General features: G+C 44.1%; 1 protein-coding gene across 12 annotated transcripts in view; it reads left to right on the top strand.

Annotated features, from left to right (window-relative positions):
* The window catches only part of LOC115162014 (dystrobrevin beta), a 67,308-nt gene extending 52,830 nt beyond the window's left edge, over positions 1-14,478 (top strand). For 8 of the 12 annotated variants that reach the window (XM_029712924.1, XM_029712921.1, XM_029712928.1 and 5 more), the window contains 9 exons: positions 612-697; positions 931-1,044; positions 3,149-3,245; positions 3,869-3,889; positions 7,709-7,868; positions 9,692-9,781; positions 9,867-10,087; positions 12,449-12,470; positions 12,698-14,478. In XM_029712924.1, coding sequence (XP_029568784.1) covers positions 612-697; positions 931-1,044; positions 3,149-3,245; positions 3,869-3,889; positions 7,709-7,868; positions 9,692-9,781; positions 9,867-10,087; positions 12,449-12,470; positions 12,698-12,726 — 840 coding nt within the window. In that variant the 3' untranslated portion in view covers positions 12,727-14,478. The remainder of the gene's footprint in view (positions 1-611; positions 698-930; positions 1,045-3,148; positions 3,246-3,868; positions 3,890-7,708; positions 7,869-9,691; positions 9,782-9,866; positions 10,088-12,448; positions 12,471-12,697) is intronic. The other 4 variants (XM_029712930.1, XM_029712926.1, XM_029712919.1 and 1 more) reach the window with 3 other exon arrangements.
* The last annotated feature ends 2,752 nt before the right edge of the window (positions 14,479-17,230 follow it).

The raw sequence follows: 17,230 nt of genomic DNA, 5'->3' as shown, positions 1-17,230 counted from the left end.
ACTGTCACCAGACACTAACATAATCATTACCCACAGTGTACTGTCACCAGACACTAACATAATCATTACCCACAGTGTACTGTCACCAGACACTAACATAATCATTACCCATAGTGTACTGTCACCAGACACTAACATAATCATTACCCACAGTGTACTGTCACCAGACACTAACATAATCATTACCCACAGTGTACTGTCACCAGACACTAACATAATCATTACCCACAGTGTACTGTCAGACACTAACATAATCATTACCCACAGTGTACTGTCACCAGACACTAACATAATCATTACCCACAGTGTACTGTCAGACACTAACATAATCATTACCCACAGTGTACTGTCACCAGACACTAACATAATCATTACCCACAGTGTACTGTCACCAGACACTAACATAATCATTACCCATAGTGTAGTTTGTCAAAGTGAAAGATTAAATGAAAGTGCAGGTTGGCTGACATGGCCCCTGATGTTAGTATAGTCACTCAAAAGTCTAAAGCACAGCACACATGACTTTGACTTCTGGGCAGTAGATCATGTTTTTCTCTTTTATCCGCTCAGTTTTGTTAACTCTGTTTTTAATGTGTAATTTTGTCTTTTAGCAATGTCCTCCAAGCGATCTGAGTTTCAACTTCGATGCCAACAAACAACAGAGGCAGCTAATAGCAGAACTAGAAAACAAAAACAGGTCGGAATGTATTTGACTGTCACTTTATGAAGAAACATTAAGCAATTTTAAAAATCTGTACTAAATATTTTCTTTATCAGTTAATCAGATTTATTGTATGCTCATAATTTAAGAATTTTGTGAATTATAAGTAAATAGATTTCAGTTTATGTTGGTCACCGGGATCTGCTTTCAGAAAGTCACTTTCCGGCAGATTTTAAATCTCCATTTTGTTGTGTCTTCTGGTTCCTCAGAGAGATCCTCCAGGAGATCCAGCGGCTACATCTGGAGCATGAACAGGCCTCCCAGCCCACCCCAGAGAAGGCCCAGCAAAACCCCACACTGCTGGCTGAACTCAGGCTCCTTAGGTACCACATATCCAGCTATATTACCCACCTACACTGTATCTTATAGGGGAGATCATTACCCACCTTCATCTAATAGGAGGGATCATTACCAACCTATATATTATAGGAGAGATCATTACCCACTTACAGTATATATTATAGGAGAGATCATTACCCACCTACAGTATATATTATAGGAGAGATCATTACCCACCTAAATCTAATAGGAGAGATCATTACCCACCTACATCTAATAGGAGAGATCATTACCCACCTAAATCTAATTGGAGAGATCATTACCCACCTTCATCTAATAGGAGAGATCATTACCCACCTATATATTATAGGAGAGCTCATTACCCACCTAAATCTAACAGGAGAGCTCATTACCCACCTAAATCTAACAGGAGAGATCATTACCCACCTAAATCTAATTGGAGAGATCATTACCCACCTTCATCTAATAAGGGAGATCATTACCCACCTATATCTAAAGGGAGAGATCATTTCCTACCTATATCTAAAGGGGGAGATCATTACCCACCTACAGTATATCTTATAGGAGAGATCATTACCCACCTGTATCTAATAGGAGAGATCATTACCCAACTACATCTAAAGGGAGAGATCATTACCCACCTATATCTAAAGGGAGAGATCATTACCCACCTGTATCTAAAGGGAGAGATCATTACCCACCTACAGTGCATTCGGAAAGTATTCAGGAAATGTATTAAAATAAAAAACTGAAATATCACCTTTACATACGTTTTCAGACCCTTTACTCAATACTTTGTTGAAGCACCTTTGGCAGCGATTACAGCCTTGAGTCTTCTTGGGTATGATGCTACAGGCTTGCCACAACTGGATTTGGGGAGTTTCTCCCATTCTTCTCTGCAGATCCTCTCAAGCTCTGTCAGGTTGAATGTGGAGCGTCACTGCACAGCTATTTTCAGGTCTTTCCAGGTATGTTCAAACGGGTTCAAGTCCGGGCTCTGGCTGGGCCACTCAAGGATATTCAGAGACTTTTCCCAGAAGCCACTCTTGCGTTGTCTTATCTGTGTGCTTAGGGTTGTTCTCCTGTTGGAAGGTGAACCGTCGTCCAGTCTGAGGTCCTGAGCGCTCAGGAGCAGGTTTTCATCGAGGATCTCTGTATTTTGCTTTGTTCATCTTTCCCTCGATCCTGACTAGTCTCCCAGTCCCTGCTGCTGAAAAACATCCCCACAGCATGATGCTGCCACCACCATGCTTCACCATAGGGATGGTGCCAGGTTTCCTCCAGACGTGACGCTTGGTATTCAGGCTTTCATGTTTGTGATGGTTGAATTTGTGGGTGGGCATGTAGATAGTGTTTTCAGTCCTCCATTTGGATCTCATAGTCGTGAATGAAGATAATTACCAAATGCCCACCAGAGGTTGTTTCAGTGCCGATGGACTGGTTCAATCGTCTCATCACATTAAAAGGGATTTCGCCAGTGGTATGTTGTCTCTTCCTGTTACCCTGGAATGTGACCAGGCTCAGAGAAGAGACTATGTAGTGCAGTGGTTGGTAACCCTGGTCCTGAAGAGCAACTGTAGGGCCTAGGGCAGGAGTAGGCAACCCTGGTCATGTTTTTGTTTTAACGGGCCTGGAAGACCAGGTGTGTTGAATTTAGGCAATCACTGAACTGATCAATTAGCTCAGTTGGTCAGGTACGGTGCCTAGCTGGAACAACATCCTGCAGGACCTGCGGCCCTCCAGGAACAGGGTTGTCTAACCCGGAGGTAGTGTAACCAGGCTCAGAGAAGAGACTGTGTCTGTGTAGTGGTGTGATATTAGGAAAGATATGAACAAGGGACTGAATAATGTCTTCCATCATCACCACTCAGCGTCTGCACTCAGGGACGCCACCTGACGGAAGACAGTCGGGACTGACTAGGGTTGGGAATTCTCAGACCAAGGACGGATCATTGTTACTGTGGGAGGCGACCCTAGGGAGCCTTAGTGACTGACAGACTTTCACCTTTCAGGAGGCAATAGAGACTAACAGCTTGTGTGTGTGTGTGTGTGTGTGTGTGTGTGTGTGTGTGTGTGTGTGTGTGTGTGTGTGTGTGTGTGTGTGTGTGTGTGTGTGTGTGACAACAGGCACAGGAAGGATGAGCTGGAGAGGCGCATGTCAGCCCTACAGGAGAGCAGACGGGAACTGATGGTCCAGCTAGAGGGACTGATGAGGCTACTCAAGGTAGGAGAGGACTCTGACAGCCTAATATCTACTACAGATTATTATATATATTATAAACACTATCTGTTTCTTGTTCTTCAGACTTTTATATACTGACGCTGTCATTTTTTACTATATAGTTGTATATCAAATCAAATGTTATTGGTCACATACACATGGTTAGCAGATGTTAATGTGAGTGTAGTGAAATGCTTGTGAGAGAGAGTGCAGTATCAACCTCTGTCATTATTGCATTTTATACCATCAGGTATTCGTTAACATCAACCATGAATTTGTTTCAACTGTTTAGAACGTATTGGACACTGCATTGATTGTAGTTGACAGTTGCTCTCCCTCAGGGTCCATTGGTTAACTTGCAGAAACCTGTCTTTCCTGTCCTGATATTGAAGCTCCTGACTCTTTGCTACTGTTTTATATTTTCTCTCTCTGTCTTTGTCACTTTTTCTCTCTTTCTGTCTCGCTCTCTTTCTCTCTCTCGCGCTCTCTCTTTCTTTCTCTCCCTCTTTTTCCTTTTTCTCTCTTTTTCTCTCGTTCTCTGTATCTCCCTCTCTCTCTGTCACTTCTTCTCTCTCTCCCTCACTGCTCATGCCTCCTATCACTGCTTACCATTGGCTGACTGATAGGATGACGAGCAGAAGCAGGCAGTAAGTGTGTCTCTCTTCAGTTTACATTAAGGAAGTAGTGGAGTAGCAGCACCAGACCCAGTCACTCTCTAACCATAACATTACATGTCACACTACTGTCCACTCTTAATGCACGTGTTGATATGTCTCAGATGGATAGTGTTTAAGGAACTTCCAGTAGCAGCATTTTTTATGGACATGTTATGTACTTGCGCTGGTCGGTTTGAGGCAGCACTGTTTTCCTACAGAGATTTGGCACAGTACTTTTATAGATGGGTTATTTGTCACGTCATGCAGTCCTGGACCAGACTGGCTCTAAGCCATACAGTCGTGGACCTGCGGGCAGGCTGGTTCTAAGCCATACAGTCGTGGACCTGGGCTCAAACGCTATTCGAAATCTTTCAAATACCTTCAGCGTTTGCTATAGCCTGCCTGGAGTGCAAGATGGGCGGGGTTTGACGTTTTGGGACTATCCTAATGGTCCATTTAAGCTAAGCAGGCTCAATCAAGCACAGATGCAGTATTTGAAATGATTTGAATAGTGTTTGAATCCGGGTCTGCTCCTGAGCCCTGACATGGGTCTCATTAGATTTCAGAGCAGTAAAGATGCTGTAATAGACAGGGAGTGTATGTTCGGGGGGGGGGGGGGTGTTAGGCTTGGGCGGTATCCAGATTGTCATACCTTCATACCGACCTTGTGCCATACCGGGATATTCTGTAATACCGGCATTGCACACAAGGGGCGCTATTTTCAAACCCCACTGAGCCTTTGTAATCTGAAGGTTAGCAATGCTAACAAGTACATGTAAAATCCCATAGCATTCTCTATCTAAATGCTAACGAGCGAATTGTGGACATTTTATAGTCTCTAAGCAGCTCCGTCTTGTTCTAAGTTGAGTTTGAGGTGGTGAGCCGACATCCAAGCTGAGATATCTGCCAGGCACGCAGAGATGCATTTCGCCACATGGGTGTCAGAAATGGGAAAGGAGAAAAGTAGTTGTGTCATCCGCAAAGCAATTATAGGAGACGACGTGAGGATATGACGAGCCGAGTGACTTGGTGTATAGAGAGGAGAGGGCCTAGAACCGAGCCCTGAAGGACACCATTAGTGAGAGTACGTGGTGCAGACACAGATCCTTTCCACGTCACTTGGTAGCGGCCTGCCAGGTAGGATGCAATCCAAGAGTCTGCAGAGTCTGAGACGCCCCAGCCCTGAGAGTGTGGAGAGAAGGGTCTGATGATTCATAGTGCGGTTCATGGTGTCGAAGGCAGTCAATATATCTAGGAGGATGGGAACAGAGGAGAGAGAGTCAGCTTTGGCAGTGAGGAGAGCCTCCGTCACACAGAGGAGAGCAGTGACCCATCTTATAGCCTGACTGATTAGGGTCAAGAAGATCGTTCTGAGAGAGATAACGAGAGAGTTGATCAGAGACGACACGCTCAAGTGTTTTGGAAAGAAAAGAAAGCAGGGATACAGGTCTATAGTTTTTGACATCAAATGAGTCGAGTGTTGGTTTCTTGAGGAGCGGAGCGACTCAGGCCATTTTGAAGTCAAAGGGGACGCATCCAGTGGTCAGAGATGAGTTAATGAGGGAAGTGAGGAATGGGAGAAGGTCTCCAGAGAGGGTCTGGAGAAGGGAGGAGAGGATGGAGTTAAGCGAGCAGGTTGTCGGGCGCCCAGACCTCACTAGTCACAGGATTTCATCTGGAGAGAGAGGGGAGAAAGAGGTCAAGGCGTAGGGTCGTTCTGTGTGAGTGAGACCAGTGGACTCAATAGCCTGTGTGAATGAGGAGCAGACTGTCATCAACCTTCTTTTCAAAGTGGTTGACAAAGTCGTCCGCAGAGAGGAAGGGAGTGGAGTATTAAGGGGGGAGGAAAAGGTAGAAAATAGTTTCCTAGGGTTAGAGGCAGAAGTTTGAAATGTAGAGGGATAGAAAGGGGCGTTAGCAGCGGATTCAGAGGAAGAGAAGGTAGAGAGGAATCAGTGAAAGGATGATAGGTCCTCCGGAAGTTTTGTTTTCCTCCATTTTGGCCCGCAGCCCTGTTCTGTAAGCTCGCAGCCCTGTTCTGTAAGCTCGCAGCCCTGTTCTGTAAGCTCGCAGCCCTGTTCTGTAAGCTCGCAATGAGTCACTCAGCCACGAAGCAAGAGGGGAGGGGAGGGCCGAGCCAGCTCGGGAGGAAATGGGGTAGTGTGAGTCAAAGGATGCGGAAAGGAAGGAGAGTAGAGTCGAAGAGGCTGAATCAGTACACAGGAGAGAAAAGGATTTAGAAGGGAGAGATGATAGGTTAGAAGAGGAGAGAGTAGTGGGAGAGAGGGCGCGAAGATTGCAACGGCACATGACCATCTGGGTAGGGGCTAAGAGGGTTGGAGGAAAGAGAGACAGAAAAGGAAACAAAAGTAGTGATCATCGACCTTGAGGGGGGTTGCAGTGAGATTAGTAAACGGACAGCCTCTAGTGAAGATGAGGTCAAGCATATGCCTTGTGAGTTGGAGAGGATTGGGAAAGGGTGAGGTCAAAAGGCAAGGAGGGGAATGAGAGAGTTGCAAATAAATTAATCGAAGGGAGAGGTCGGGAGATAGAAGTCACCCAGTAAAAGAGGTGAGCCATCATCAGGAAATAAGTTTATGAAAGTGTTAAGGTCATTGAGGAACTCTCCAAGGGAACCTGGTGGGCAACAGATGACAACAATGTTAAGATTGAGTGGACAAGTGACAGTGACAGAATGGAATTCAAATGAGGAGATGGACAGGTGAGAGAGTAGATGGACAGGTGAGAGGGAGAAAATACCAAATCTCCAGGAGAAATGAGTAGCCCTGTGCCACCACCGCGACGACCAGATGCTCTTGGACTATGAGAGAAAACGTAGTCAGATGAAGAGAGAGCAGCTCTGAAGGGCATCATAGGCTTAGATTAACTCAGCGTTCTTGACTGCAGATCAGCAGTTCCAAATGCTGCCAGAGACCTGGAGGGTAAATGAAAAGGGTTGCAGTCAAGGAGTGGGGAGCTCACAAGCTCCGGTCTCTCGTCATTGTGTGTTTGTAAACAAACACCACGTGACTGGGAACTACTGGCAAGCTTCATAATGAAAAATGATGTGACAGGTGAAATGAAGAACGCAATCTTCTTTCTCTCTTAACGTATTGCACAAGTTGACTGCAGGTATTTACTTAAAAAGTAGCTACAAATATTTATTTATATATTGTTTTTACTTAAAAGAAAATATTTTACTTCTTCATAGTTTCAACGGTATTGAAAAACCATCCTGTGGCTATTTCCAAATACCCCGGTATACGGTATATATGGCATACTGCCCAAGACGTGTGTGTGTTTTCTTAGCAAAGATAACAGGTGGTGGTCTAGGCCTCTTCTACTCCTAACCTATGGTAATATTGGTATGTTTCCTAACCTATGGTAATATTGGTATGTTTCCTAACCTATGGTAATATTGGTATGTTTCCTAACCTATGGTAATATTGGTATGTTTCCTAACCTATGGTAATATTGGTATGTTTCCTAACCTATGGTAATATTGGTATGTTTCCTAACCTATGGTAATATTGGTATGTTTCCTAACCTATGGTAATATTGGTATGTGTCCTAACCTATGGTAATATTGGTATGTTTCCTAACCTATGGTAATATTGGTATGTTTCCTAACCTATGGTAATATTGGTATGTTTCCTAACCTATAGTAATATTGGTATGTTTCCTAACCTATGGTAATATTGGTATGTTTCCTAACCTATAGTAATATTGGTATGTTTCCTAACCTATGGTAATATTGGTATGTTTCTATAGTTTGTTTCCTAACCGGTGGTGATGTTGATATGTTATCAGGTCCAGACAGGAGGCTCAACCCACTCCTCCCCCAGCCACGGGGCAGGCTGCTCCATGCCCATGCCGATCCGCTCCACCTCAGCTGGGTCCACCCCCACCCACACACCCCAGGACTGCCTGGTCGGGGTGGGGGGCGACGTGCTGGAGGCCCTCGCTCAGGGTGAGTCCTGGACCTCCACCCAGCGGGAAAAACTGTGCAAAACGGGTTGACATCGGTTACTGGTTGAAAAGGCATCATGATGTCATTTCAACTCGCTTTTTCTGCTGGGCGATGTCCTGTTGTTAGTTATCCATTTTCTGACCTTGTTTGAGTTAAGGACAACACAACATTTTGATCTGTGATTGAGCTGTGACATATTTCATTAAAGTGCATTCCATGTGGCTCAGTTGGTAGAGCATGGTGTTTGCAACGCCAGGGTTGTGGGTTCGATTCCCACGGGGGACCAGTATGGGGGGAAAAAAAAAAAAACTATGTATGAAATGTATTCACTACTGTAAGTCGCTCTGGAATAGAGCGTCTGCTAAATGACTAAAATGTAAATGCAAAATAGTAGCCACTAAATGTCATATACAGTTGAAGTGGGAAGTTTACATACACCTTAGCCAAATACATTTAAACTCAGTTTTTTACAAATCCTGACATTTAATCCTAGTAAAAATTCCCTGTCTTAGATCAGTTAGGATCACCACCTTATTTTATGAATGTGAAATGTCAGAATAATAGTAGAGAGAATGATTTATTACAGTTTTAATTTCTTCCATCACATTCCCAGTGGGTCAGAAGTTTACATACTCAATTAGTATTTGGTAGCATTGCCTTTAAATTGTTTAATTTGCGTCAAACGTTTTGGGTAGCCTTCCATAAGCTTCCCACAATAAGTTTGGGTGAATTTTGGCCCATTGCTCCAGACAGAGCTGGTGTAACTGAGCCAGGTTTCTAGGCCTCCTTGCTCGCACACGCTTTTTCAATTCTGCCCACAAATGTTCTATAGGATTGAGGTCAGGGCTTTGTGATGGCCACTCCAATACCTTGACTTTGTTGTCCTTAAGCCATTTTGCCACAACTTTGAAAGTATGCTTGGGGTCATTGTCCATTTGGAAGATCCATTTGCGACCAAGCTTTAACTTCCTGACTGATGTCTTGAGATGTTGCTTCAATGTATCCACATAATTTTCCATCCTCATGATGCCACCCCCGTGCTTCACGGTTGGGATGGTGTTCTTCGGCTTGCAAGCATCCCCCTTTTTCCTCCTAACATAACGATGGTCATTATGGCCAAACAGTTCTATTTTTGTTTCTTCAGACCAGAGGACACTTCTCCAAAAAGTACGATCTTTGTCCCCATGGGCAGTTGCAAACTGTAGTCTGGCTTTTTTATGACGGTTTTGGAGCAGTGGCTTCTTCCTTACTGAGCAGCCTTTCAGGTTATGTCGATATAGGACTTGTTTTACTGTGGATATAGATACTTTTGTACCTGTTTCCTCCAGCATCTTCACAAGGTATTTTGCTGTTGTTCTGTGATTGATTTGCACTTTTCACACCAAAGTACGTTCATCTCTAGGAGACAGAACGCGTCTCCTTCCTGAGCGGTATGACGGCTTCTTGGTTCCATGGTGTTTATACTTGCGTACTATTGTACAGATGAACTCGGCACCTTCAGGCGTTTGGAAATTGCTCCCAAGGATGAACCAGACTTGTGGAGGTCTACAGTTTTTTTTTCTGAGGTCTTGGCTGATTTCTTTTGATTTTCCCATGATGTCAAGCAAAGTGGCACTGAGTTTGAAGGTAGGCCTTGAAATACATCCACAGGTACACCTCCAATTGACTCAAATTATGTCAATTAGCCTATCAGAAGCTTCTAAAGCCATTTGTAGAGTGGTTGAAACACAAGTTTTAATGACTCCAACCTCAGTGTATGTAAACTTCTGACTTCAACTGTAAGTCACTGACTATTTTCATTGACTGTGTCCTCTGTGTTTCAGGTGTACCTAGAAATCTTCGTAATGATCTGTTGGTCGCTGCAGATTCAATCACAAACACAATGTCATCACTCGTCAAAGAACTCCACTCAGGTTCGTTGAGAGACACATGACTGCTATGTTGCTTGTGATTGGTTGATAACTCTCTGGGACTTAAGTTATATTCTCTTTAATAAAGTAGATGATGCTGCAGAGGAAGAGGACAACCAGATGAGGAACGGAGGCCTGAGGGACAGGCGTGAGGAGGACAACCAGATGAGGAACGGAGGCCTAAGGGACAGGGGGGAGGATGAGGACAACCAGATGAGGAACAGAGGCCTAAGGGACAGGGGGGAGGATGAGGACAACCAGATGAGGAACGGAGGCCTAAGGGACAGAGGGGAGGATGAGGACAACCAGGTGAGGAACAGAGGCCTAAGGGACGGGGGGGAGGAAGAGGACAACCAGATGAGGAACGGAGGCCTAAGGGACAGGGGGGAGGAAGAGGACAACCAGATGAGGAACGGAGGCCTAAGGGACAGGGGGGAGGATGAGGACAACCAGATGAGGAACGGAGGCCTAAGGGACAGGGGGGAGGATGAGGACAACCAGGTGAGGAACAGAGGCCTAAGGGACAGGGGGGAGGAAGAGGACAACCAGATGAGGAACGGAGGCCTAAGGGACTGGGGGGAAGAAGAGGACAACCAGATGAGGAACGGAGGCCTAAGGGACAGGGGGGAGGAAGAGGACAACCAGATGAGTAACGGAGGCCTAAGGGACAGGGGGGAGGAAGAGGACAACCAGATGAGGAACGGAGGCCTAAGGGACAGGGGGGAGGATGAGGACAACCAGGTGAGGAACAGAGGCCTAAGGGACAGGGGGGAGGAAGAGGACAACCAGATGAGGAACAGAGGCCTAAGGGACAGGGGGGAGGATGAGGACAACCAGGTGAGGAACAGAGGCCTAAGGGACGGGGGGAGGAAGAGGACAACCAGATGAGGAACAGAGGCCTAAGGGACAGGGGGGAGGAAGAGGACAACCAGATGAGGAACAGAGGCCTAAGGGACAGGGGGGAGGATGAGGACAACCAGATGAGGAACAGAGGCCTAAGGGACAGGGGGGAGGAAGCCTTGGCTCACTATATCTTATTACACAGTTTATTTTCCTGTATCAAGCTGTTGCGATTTTAATTAGTAATTTCTTTGAAACAACATTCTAGAATTCTAATTATTTGGACAAACCTACCCATTCAAGGGTTTTTCTTTATTTTTACTATTTATGTCAAAACTACAAAATAGCACATATGCAATCATGTAGTAACCAAAAAAGTGTTAAGTAAATCAAAATATATTTTATATTTTGATTTTTCAAAGTAGCCACCCTTTGCCTTGATGACAGCTTTGCACACGCTTGGCATTCTCTCAACCAGCTTCACCTGGAATGCTTTTCCAACAGTCTTGAAGGAGTTCCCACATATGCTGAGCACTTGTTGGCTGCTTCACTCTGCGGTCCAACTCATCCCAAACCATCTCAATTGGGTTAAGGTCGGGTGATTGTGGATGCCAGGTCATCTGATGCAGCACTCCATCACTCTCCTTCTTTGTCAACTAGCCCTTACACAGCCTGGAGGTGTGTTTTGTCATTGTCCAGTTGAAAAATAACTGATATTCCCACTAAGCGCAAACCAATGGGATGGCGTATCAATGCAGAATGCTGTGGTAGCCATGCTGGTTAAGTGTGCCTTGAATTCTAAATAAATCACTGACAGTGTCACCAGCAAAGCACCCCCACACCATCACACCTCCTCCTCCATGCTTCACGGTGGGAACCACACATGCAGAGATAATCCGTTCACCTACTCTGCATCTCACAAAGACACGGCGGTTGGAACCAAAAATCTCAAATTTGGACTTACCAGACCAAAGGACAGATTTCCACCAGTCTAATGTCCATTGCTCGTGTTTCTTGGCCCAAGCAATTCTCTTATTATTATTATTATTGGTGTCCTTTAGTAGTGGTTTCTTTGCAGCAATTCGACCATGAAGGCCTGATTTACTCAGTCTCAGTTGATGTTGAGATGTGTCTGTTACTTGAACTCTGTGAAGCATTTATTTGGCCTAACTCTAATGAATGTATCCTCTGCAGCAGAGGTAACTCTGGGTCTTCCTTTCCTGTGGCGGTCCTCATGAGAGCCAGCTTCATCATAGCGCTTGATGGTTTTTGCGACTGCCCATGAAGAAACTTTCAAAGTTCTTGACATTTTCAGCATTGACTGACCTTCATGTCTTAAAGTAATGATGAAGTGTCATTTCTCTTTGCTTAATTGAGCTGTTCTTCTCATAATATGACTTGGTCTTTTACCAAATAGGGCTATCATCTGTATACCACCATTACCTTGTCACAACACAACTGATTGGCTCAAACCCATTAAGAAGGAAAGAAATTCCACAAATTAACTTTTAACAAGGCACACTTGTTAATTGAAATGCATTCCAGGTGACTACCTCATGAAGCTGGTTGAGAGAATGCCAAGAGAGTGTATCAAGGCAAGGGGTGGCTACTTTGAAGAATTTCAAATGTAAAATAAATTTTGATTTAACACTTTTTTTGGTTACTACATGATTCCATATGTGTTATTTCATTATTCTACAATGTAGAAAATAGTAAAAATGTAAGGAAAAACACTTGAAAGAGTAGGTGTGTCCAAACTTTTGACTGGTACTGAGTATTAGACTTTTATGTTACTGCAAATAACGGGACATTTTTCACTTTGTTTTCCAGCCGATGCAGAATGAAAAGAAATGTATGAATATTCCTATACTTTTAATATTGTCTGTATATCATCGCATAGTCGTTAATGAGTCATTCACAATGTAAATCAACAAATCTCTCAATGACCTATAAACAAAATAGAAATCACAGGAACTTTTTCAGTCCCACTTGTTCATCAAAATCCCAAATCCTTCCTCTGTGAATATTTATAGTTATGTTGTGGCCCAGTCTAATCCATCTGTCTGCCTCTGTCTTCAGGCACAGTGAGAGATCTAAAACATCATTGAGGGAACAACAACCTCCCCAAACACCACTCCATTGATCTAGACAAGATGTCAGACTGGAGAAGAAGAATCAGAATGAGAATCTGCCACTCCGACCAAACCCTTCTATCAGGAATTAGCACGTATTAATGCATGCTGTTATCAAACAGGATTTCACTGTGTGAACTCTTATTAAACATGTTTGTTACACCTTGCTGTGGGATGTCTGTTGGCAAGTGTATATGTCATTCTGTATAAAAACCTGAAGCTGTAATTATTATGTAATTATTGATTCCCCCCGTCATGACTGCAAGTGTCAAATGTCTAAGGAATGGCTTCCTGTGCTTTCTCTCAACCTGTCTTGTTAATAACAGATCACCCTGTGTGCACCATCAATGGCAGGTGCACTACATAGGGAATAGGGTGCCATTTGGTGCACTACATAGGGAATAGTGTTCTATTTGGGATGCTACCTCTATCTGCATAAACTGTACACATTATAGATTACCTTGGGAACACAGCACTGACCATAACCTGAAAACAACCTATTTTCCCCATGACATGTTCCCCGGCCGTCATTGCCTTTGTATGATTAGAGATCGCTTGCTAGTGTGCTTTCATTAGGGGTTTTGCATGAAGTTGCACTGTCCTGAGTCTGACTGGGTGTACTGTAGGTAGGTAGGTACCATGTTATCCCAGCTCTTTGTGGGTTTATCAGTGTTTCTCAACCTGCGGTCCCCGGGCCAGCACTGGTCCTTGGGGTGTTGCTGATTGGTCCCTCATATAGTGAGTGGACACTGATTTAGTCAGTTCTCAAGTGTTAGTTTTAATCTAAGTGGTCTTCAAAGGAGGAAGGACTATAGCTGGTCCTTGCCGGTCCCTGGTACACAAAAGGTTGAGAAACACTTGGTTATGATGACTGCAGGGATTTGTTGTCATGCCTCAGAATTCACATTGATTATGTCCCAAATGGCACCCTATTCCCTATATGGTGCACTACATTTGACCAGGGCCCTGGTCAAATGTAGTGCACCATATAGGGAATAGGGTGCCATTTGGGACATAGCCATTGAGTCACATAATGCTGCTACTGTGTGTTCACTCTGTCGTGAGACACCATTTTGCAAAAATATGAGGGCTGTTTGTTTGTTTGTTCATAGGGAGCCTATGGGGGCTGTTGTTTGTTTGTTCATAGGGAGCCTATGGGGGCTGTTGTTTATTTGGTCATAGGGAGCCTATGGGGGCTGTAGTTTATTTGGTCATAGGGAGCCTATGGGGGCTGTTGTTTATTTGGTCATAGGGAGCCTATGGGGGCTGTAGTTTATTTGGTCATAGGGAGCCTATGGGGGCTGTAGTTTATTTGGTCATAGGGAGCCTATGGGGGCTGTAGTTTATTTGGTCATAGGGATCCTATGGGGGCTGTTGTTTATTTGGTCATAGGGAGCCTATGGGGGCTGTTGTTTATTTGGTCATAGGGAGCCTATGGGGGCTGTTATTTATTTGGTCATAGGGAGCCTATGGGGGCTGTAGTTTATTTGGTCATAGGGAGCCTATGGGGGCTGTTGTTTATTTGGTCATAGGGAGCCTATGGGGGCTGTTGTTTATTTGGTCATAGGGAGCCTATGGGGGCTGTTGTTTATTTGGTCATAGGGAGCCTATGGGGGCTGTAGTTTATTTGGTCATAGGGAGCCTATGGGGGCTGTTATTTATTTTAATCAGGGAAACGTCCCGTTGTTAGAATCAGATTAATTCTTCAAAGTTAATATTTTATAGAAACAAAACAAAGTGAGAGAAGCTACTAAATGCATTTTATAGCGCATTTAAAAATCTACATGGTGTCTCGTCCCTAATCCACTAACTAGTCACTCAGTAGTGACTGTATTTATTGTCCACGTAAAGCAAAGAGAGGGAGAGGAACTCAGGACATTAGTTTTAAATGAATATTATATTGTGATCTTTCAACATTCACCTATACACCTGTACGTATGTGACGACGGTGTTGACACAGAAAGGTTGTGCACAGATAAGACGAGCTTTGATGGCTTAAAAGAAACAAGGACTGGAACATGTGAGCTCGGGAACTGTAGAGGTAGATGGAATGCAGTGGTGACTCTCAAATGGCACCCTATTCCCGACATAGTGCACTACTTTTGACCAGAGCCATCAGCCCAATGGGTCAAAAATAGTGCACTATATAGCCAATAGGGCGCAATTTGGGTCACATATTCAAAATGTGTGGTTAACTAATAGTCAGTAGGCTAGGCCCTAATGGGCTCCAGACCTGCTTGTGTAGGGGTCAGTTGCTGTGTAATCATTAGAGAGTCTGGAGAGAGCAGACAGCAACCCTGCGTCTCAATAATCTGGCCTTTCTCCTGCATTTAAAAGCATTGGATTGGTCTGAGCATGTGCTAGACTACTATATTTCTTAAAAAGGACATATTATTGGGACACACGGCAAGAAGGGTTAACCAGACAGCAGAAATGACAGATTATTGGGCGATAGGGCAAGAGGGATTGACCAGACAGCTGAAAGGACAGATTATTAGGAGACAGGGCAAGAGGGGTTAACCAGACAGCAGAAAGGACAGATTATTAGGAGACAGGGCAAGAGGGGTTAACCAGACAGCTGAAAGGACAGATTATTAGGAGACAGGGCAAGAGGGATTGACCAGACAGCTGAAAGGACAGATTCATGGGCGATAGGGCAAGAGGGGTTAACCAGACAGCAGAAAGGACAGATTATTAGGAGACGGGGCAAGAGGGGTTAACCAGACAGCAGAAAGGACAGATTATTAGGAGACAGGGCAAGAGGGGTTAACCAGACAGCAGAAAGGACAGATTATTAGGAGACGGGGCAAGAGGGGTTAACCAGACAGCTGAAAGGACAGATTATTAGGAGACGGGGCAAGAGGGGTTAACCAGACAGCAGAAAGGACAGATTATTAGGAGACGGGGCAAGAGGGGTTAACCAGACAGCTGAAAGGACAGATTATTAGGAGACAGGGCAAGAGGGGTTAACCAGACAGCAGAAAGGACAGATTATTAGGAGACGGGGCAAGAGGGGTTAACCAGACAGCTGAAAGGACAGATTATTAGGAGACAGGGCAAGAGGGGTTAACCAGACAGCTGAAAGGACAGATTATTAGGAGACGGGGCAAGAGGGGTTAACCAGACAGCAGAAAGGACAGATTATTAGGAGACGGGGCAAGAGGGGTTAACCAGACAGCTGAAAGGACAGATTATTAGGAGACAAGGCAAGAGGGGTTAACCAGACAGCTGAAAGGACAGATTATTAGGAGACAGGGCAAGAGGGGTTAACCAGACAGCTGAAAGGACAGATTATTAGGAGACGGGGCAAGAGGGGTTAACCAGACAGCTGAAAGGACAGATTATTAGGAGACGGGGCAAGAGGGGTTAACCAGACAGAAAGTCTGGTTTTGGTTTAGAATATTGAATGATTTAGAGCAGAGAACAGATGTGGAGTGGACTAGAGAAGGAAACTGACTCGGTTGAATCAGGAGGATATCAGATCCAATAAAACACTCGTCTTCTGATCGATGGACATTTCCGTTGGTCAGGATTTGCATTTATCTCTGAAATAAAGCACTGAAATGAATAACTAGATAATAAATGTTAGGTTTAGCAATGTGACACGATAAACGGCCAGACGGAGAAGAGTAGGGTTTGGTTCGCGTCATGTTATTACATGATAATAACATGTTAACATGTTTACGCTAAATTGAAACACTGGTTAAGCAATGAACTGTACTGAAGTTGTACTTGAACATTTAGCATTGAGATAATGTGTAAAGTACAGTCAGCTATCCTTTAAACTAAGTACAAGGCCTTATCAACCTACGATCAACCTTCCTATCCGTTGTTCTAAATGTGATGTTTTTATTTGGTTACTTATTTTTACGTGATCTTATCATTCTGGGTGTTATTTTAGTTTGCTAGTGGAATTAAATCATTGACAATATAATATTGAAGACATCAAAACTATGAAATAACACGTACGGAATCATGTAGTAACTAAAAAAGTGTTAAACAAATCAGAATATATTTTATATTTGAGATTCTTCAAAGTAGCCACCCCTTGCCTTGATGACAGCTTTGCACACGCTTGGCATTCTCTCAACCAGCTTCATGAGGTAGTCACCTGGAATGCATTTCAATTAACAGGTGTACCTTGTTAAAAGTTAATTTGTGGAATTTCTTTCCTTAATGCGTTTGAACCAATCAGTTGTGTTGTGACAAGGTAGGGGTGGTATACAGAAGATAGCCCTATTTGGTAAAATACCAAGTCCATAATATGGCAAGAACAGCTCAAATAAGCAAAGAGAAATGACAGTCCATCATCACTTTAAGACATGAACGTCAGTCAATGTGAAACATTTCAAGAACTTTGAAAGTTTCTTCAAGGGCAGTCGCAAAAACCATCAAACGCTATGATGAAACTGGCTCTCATGAGGACCGCCACAGGAAAGGAAGACCCAGAGTTACCTCTGCTGCAGAGAATAAGTTCCTT

The sequence above is a fragment of the Salmo trutta genome, chromosome 25, assembly GCF_901001165.1.
Source record: "Salmo trutta chromosome 25, fSalTru1.1, whole genome shotgun sequence".
NCBI lineage: Eukaryota > Metazoa > Chordata > Actinopteri > Salmoniformes > Salmonidae > Salmo > Salmo trutta.
This window is presented reverse-complemented; position numbering and strand designations above follow the sequence as displayed.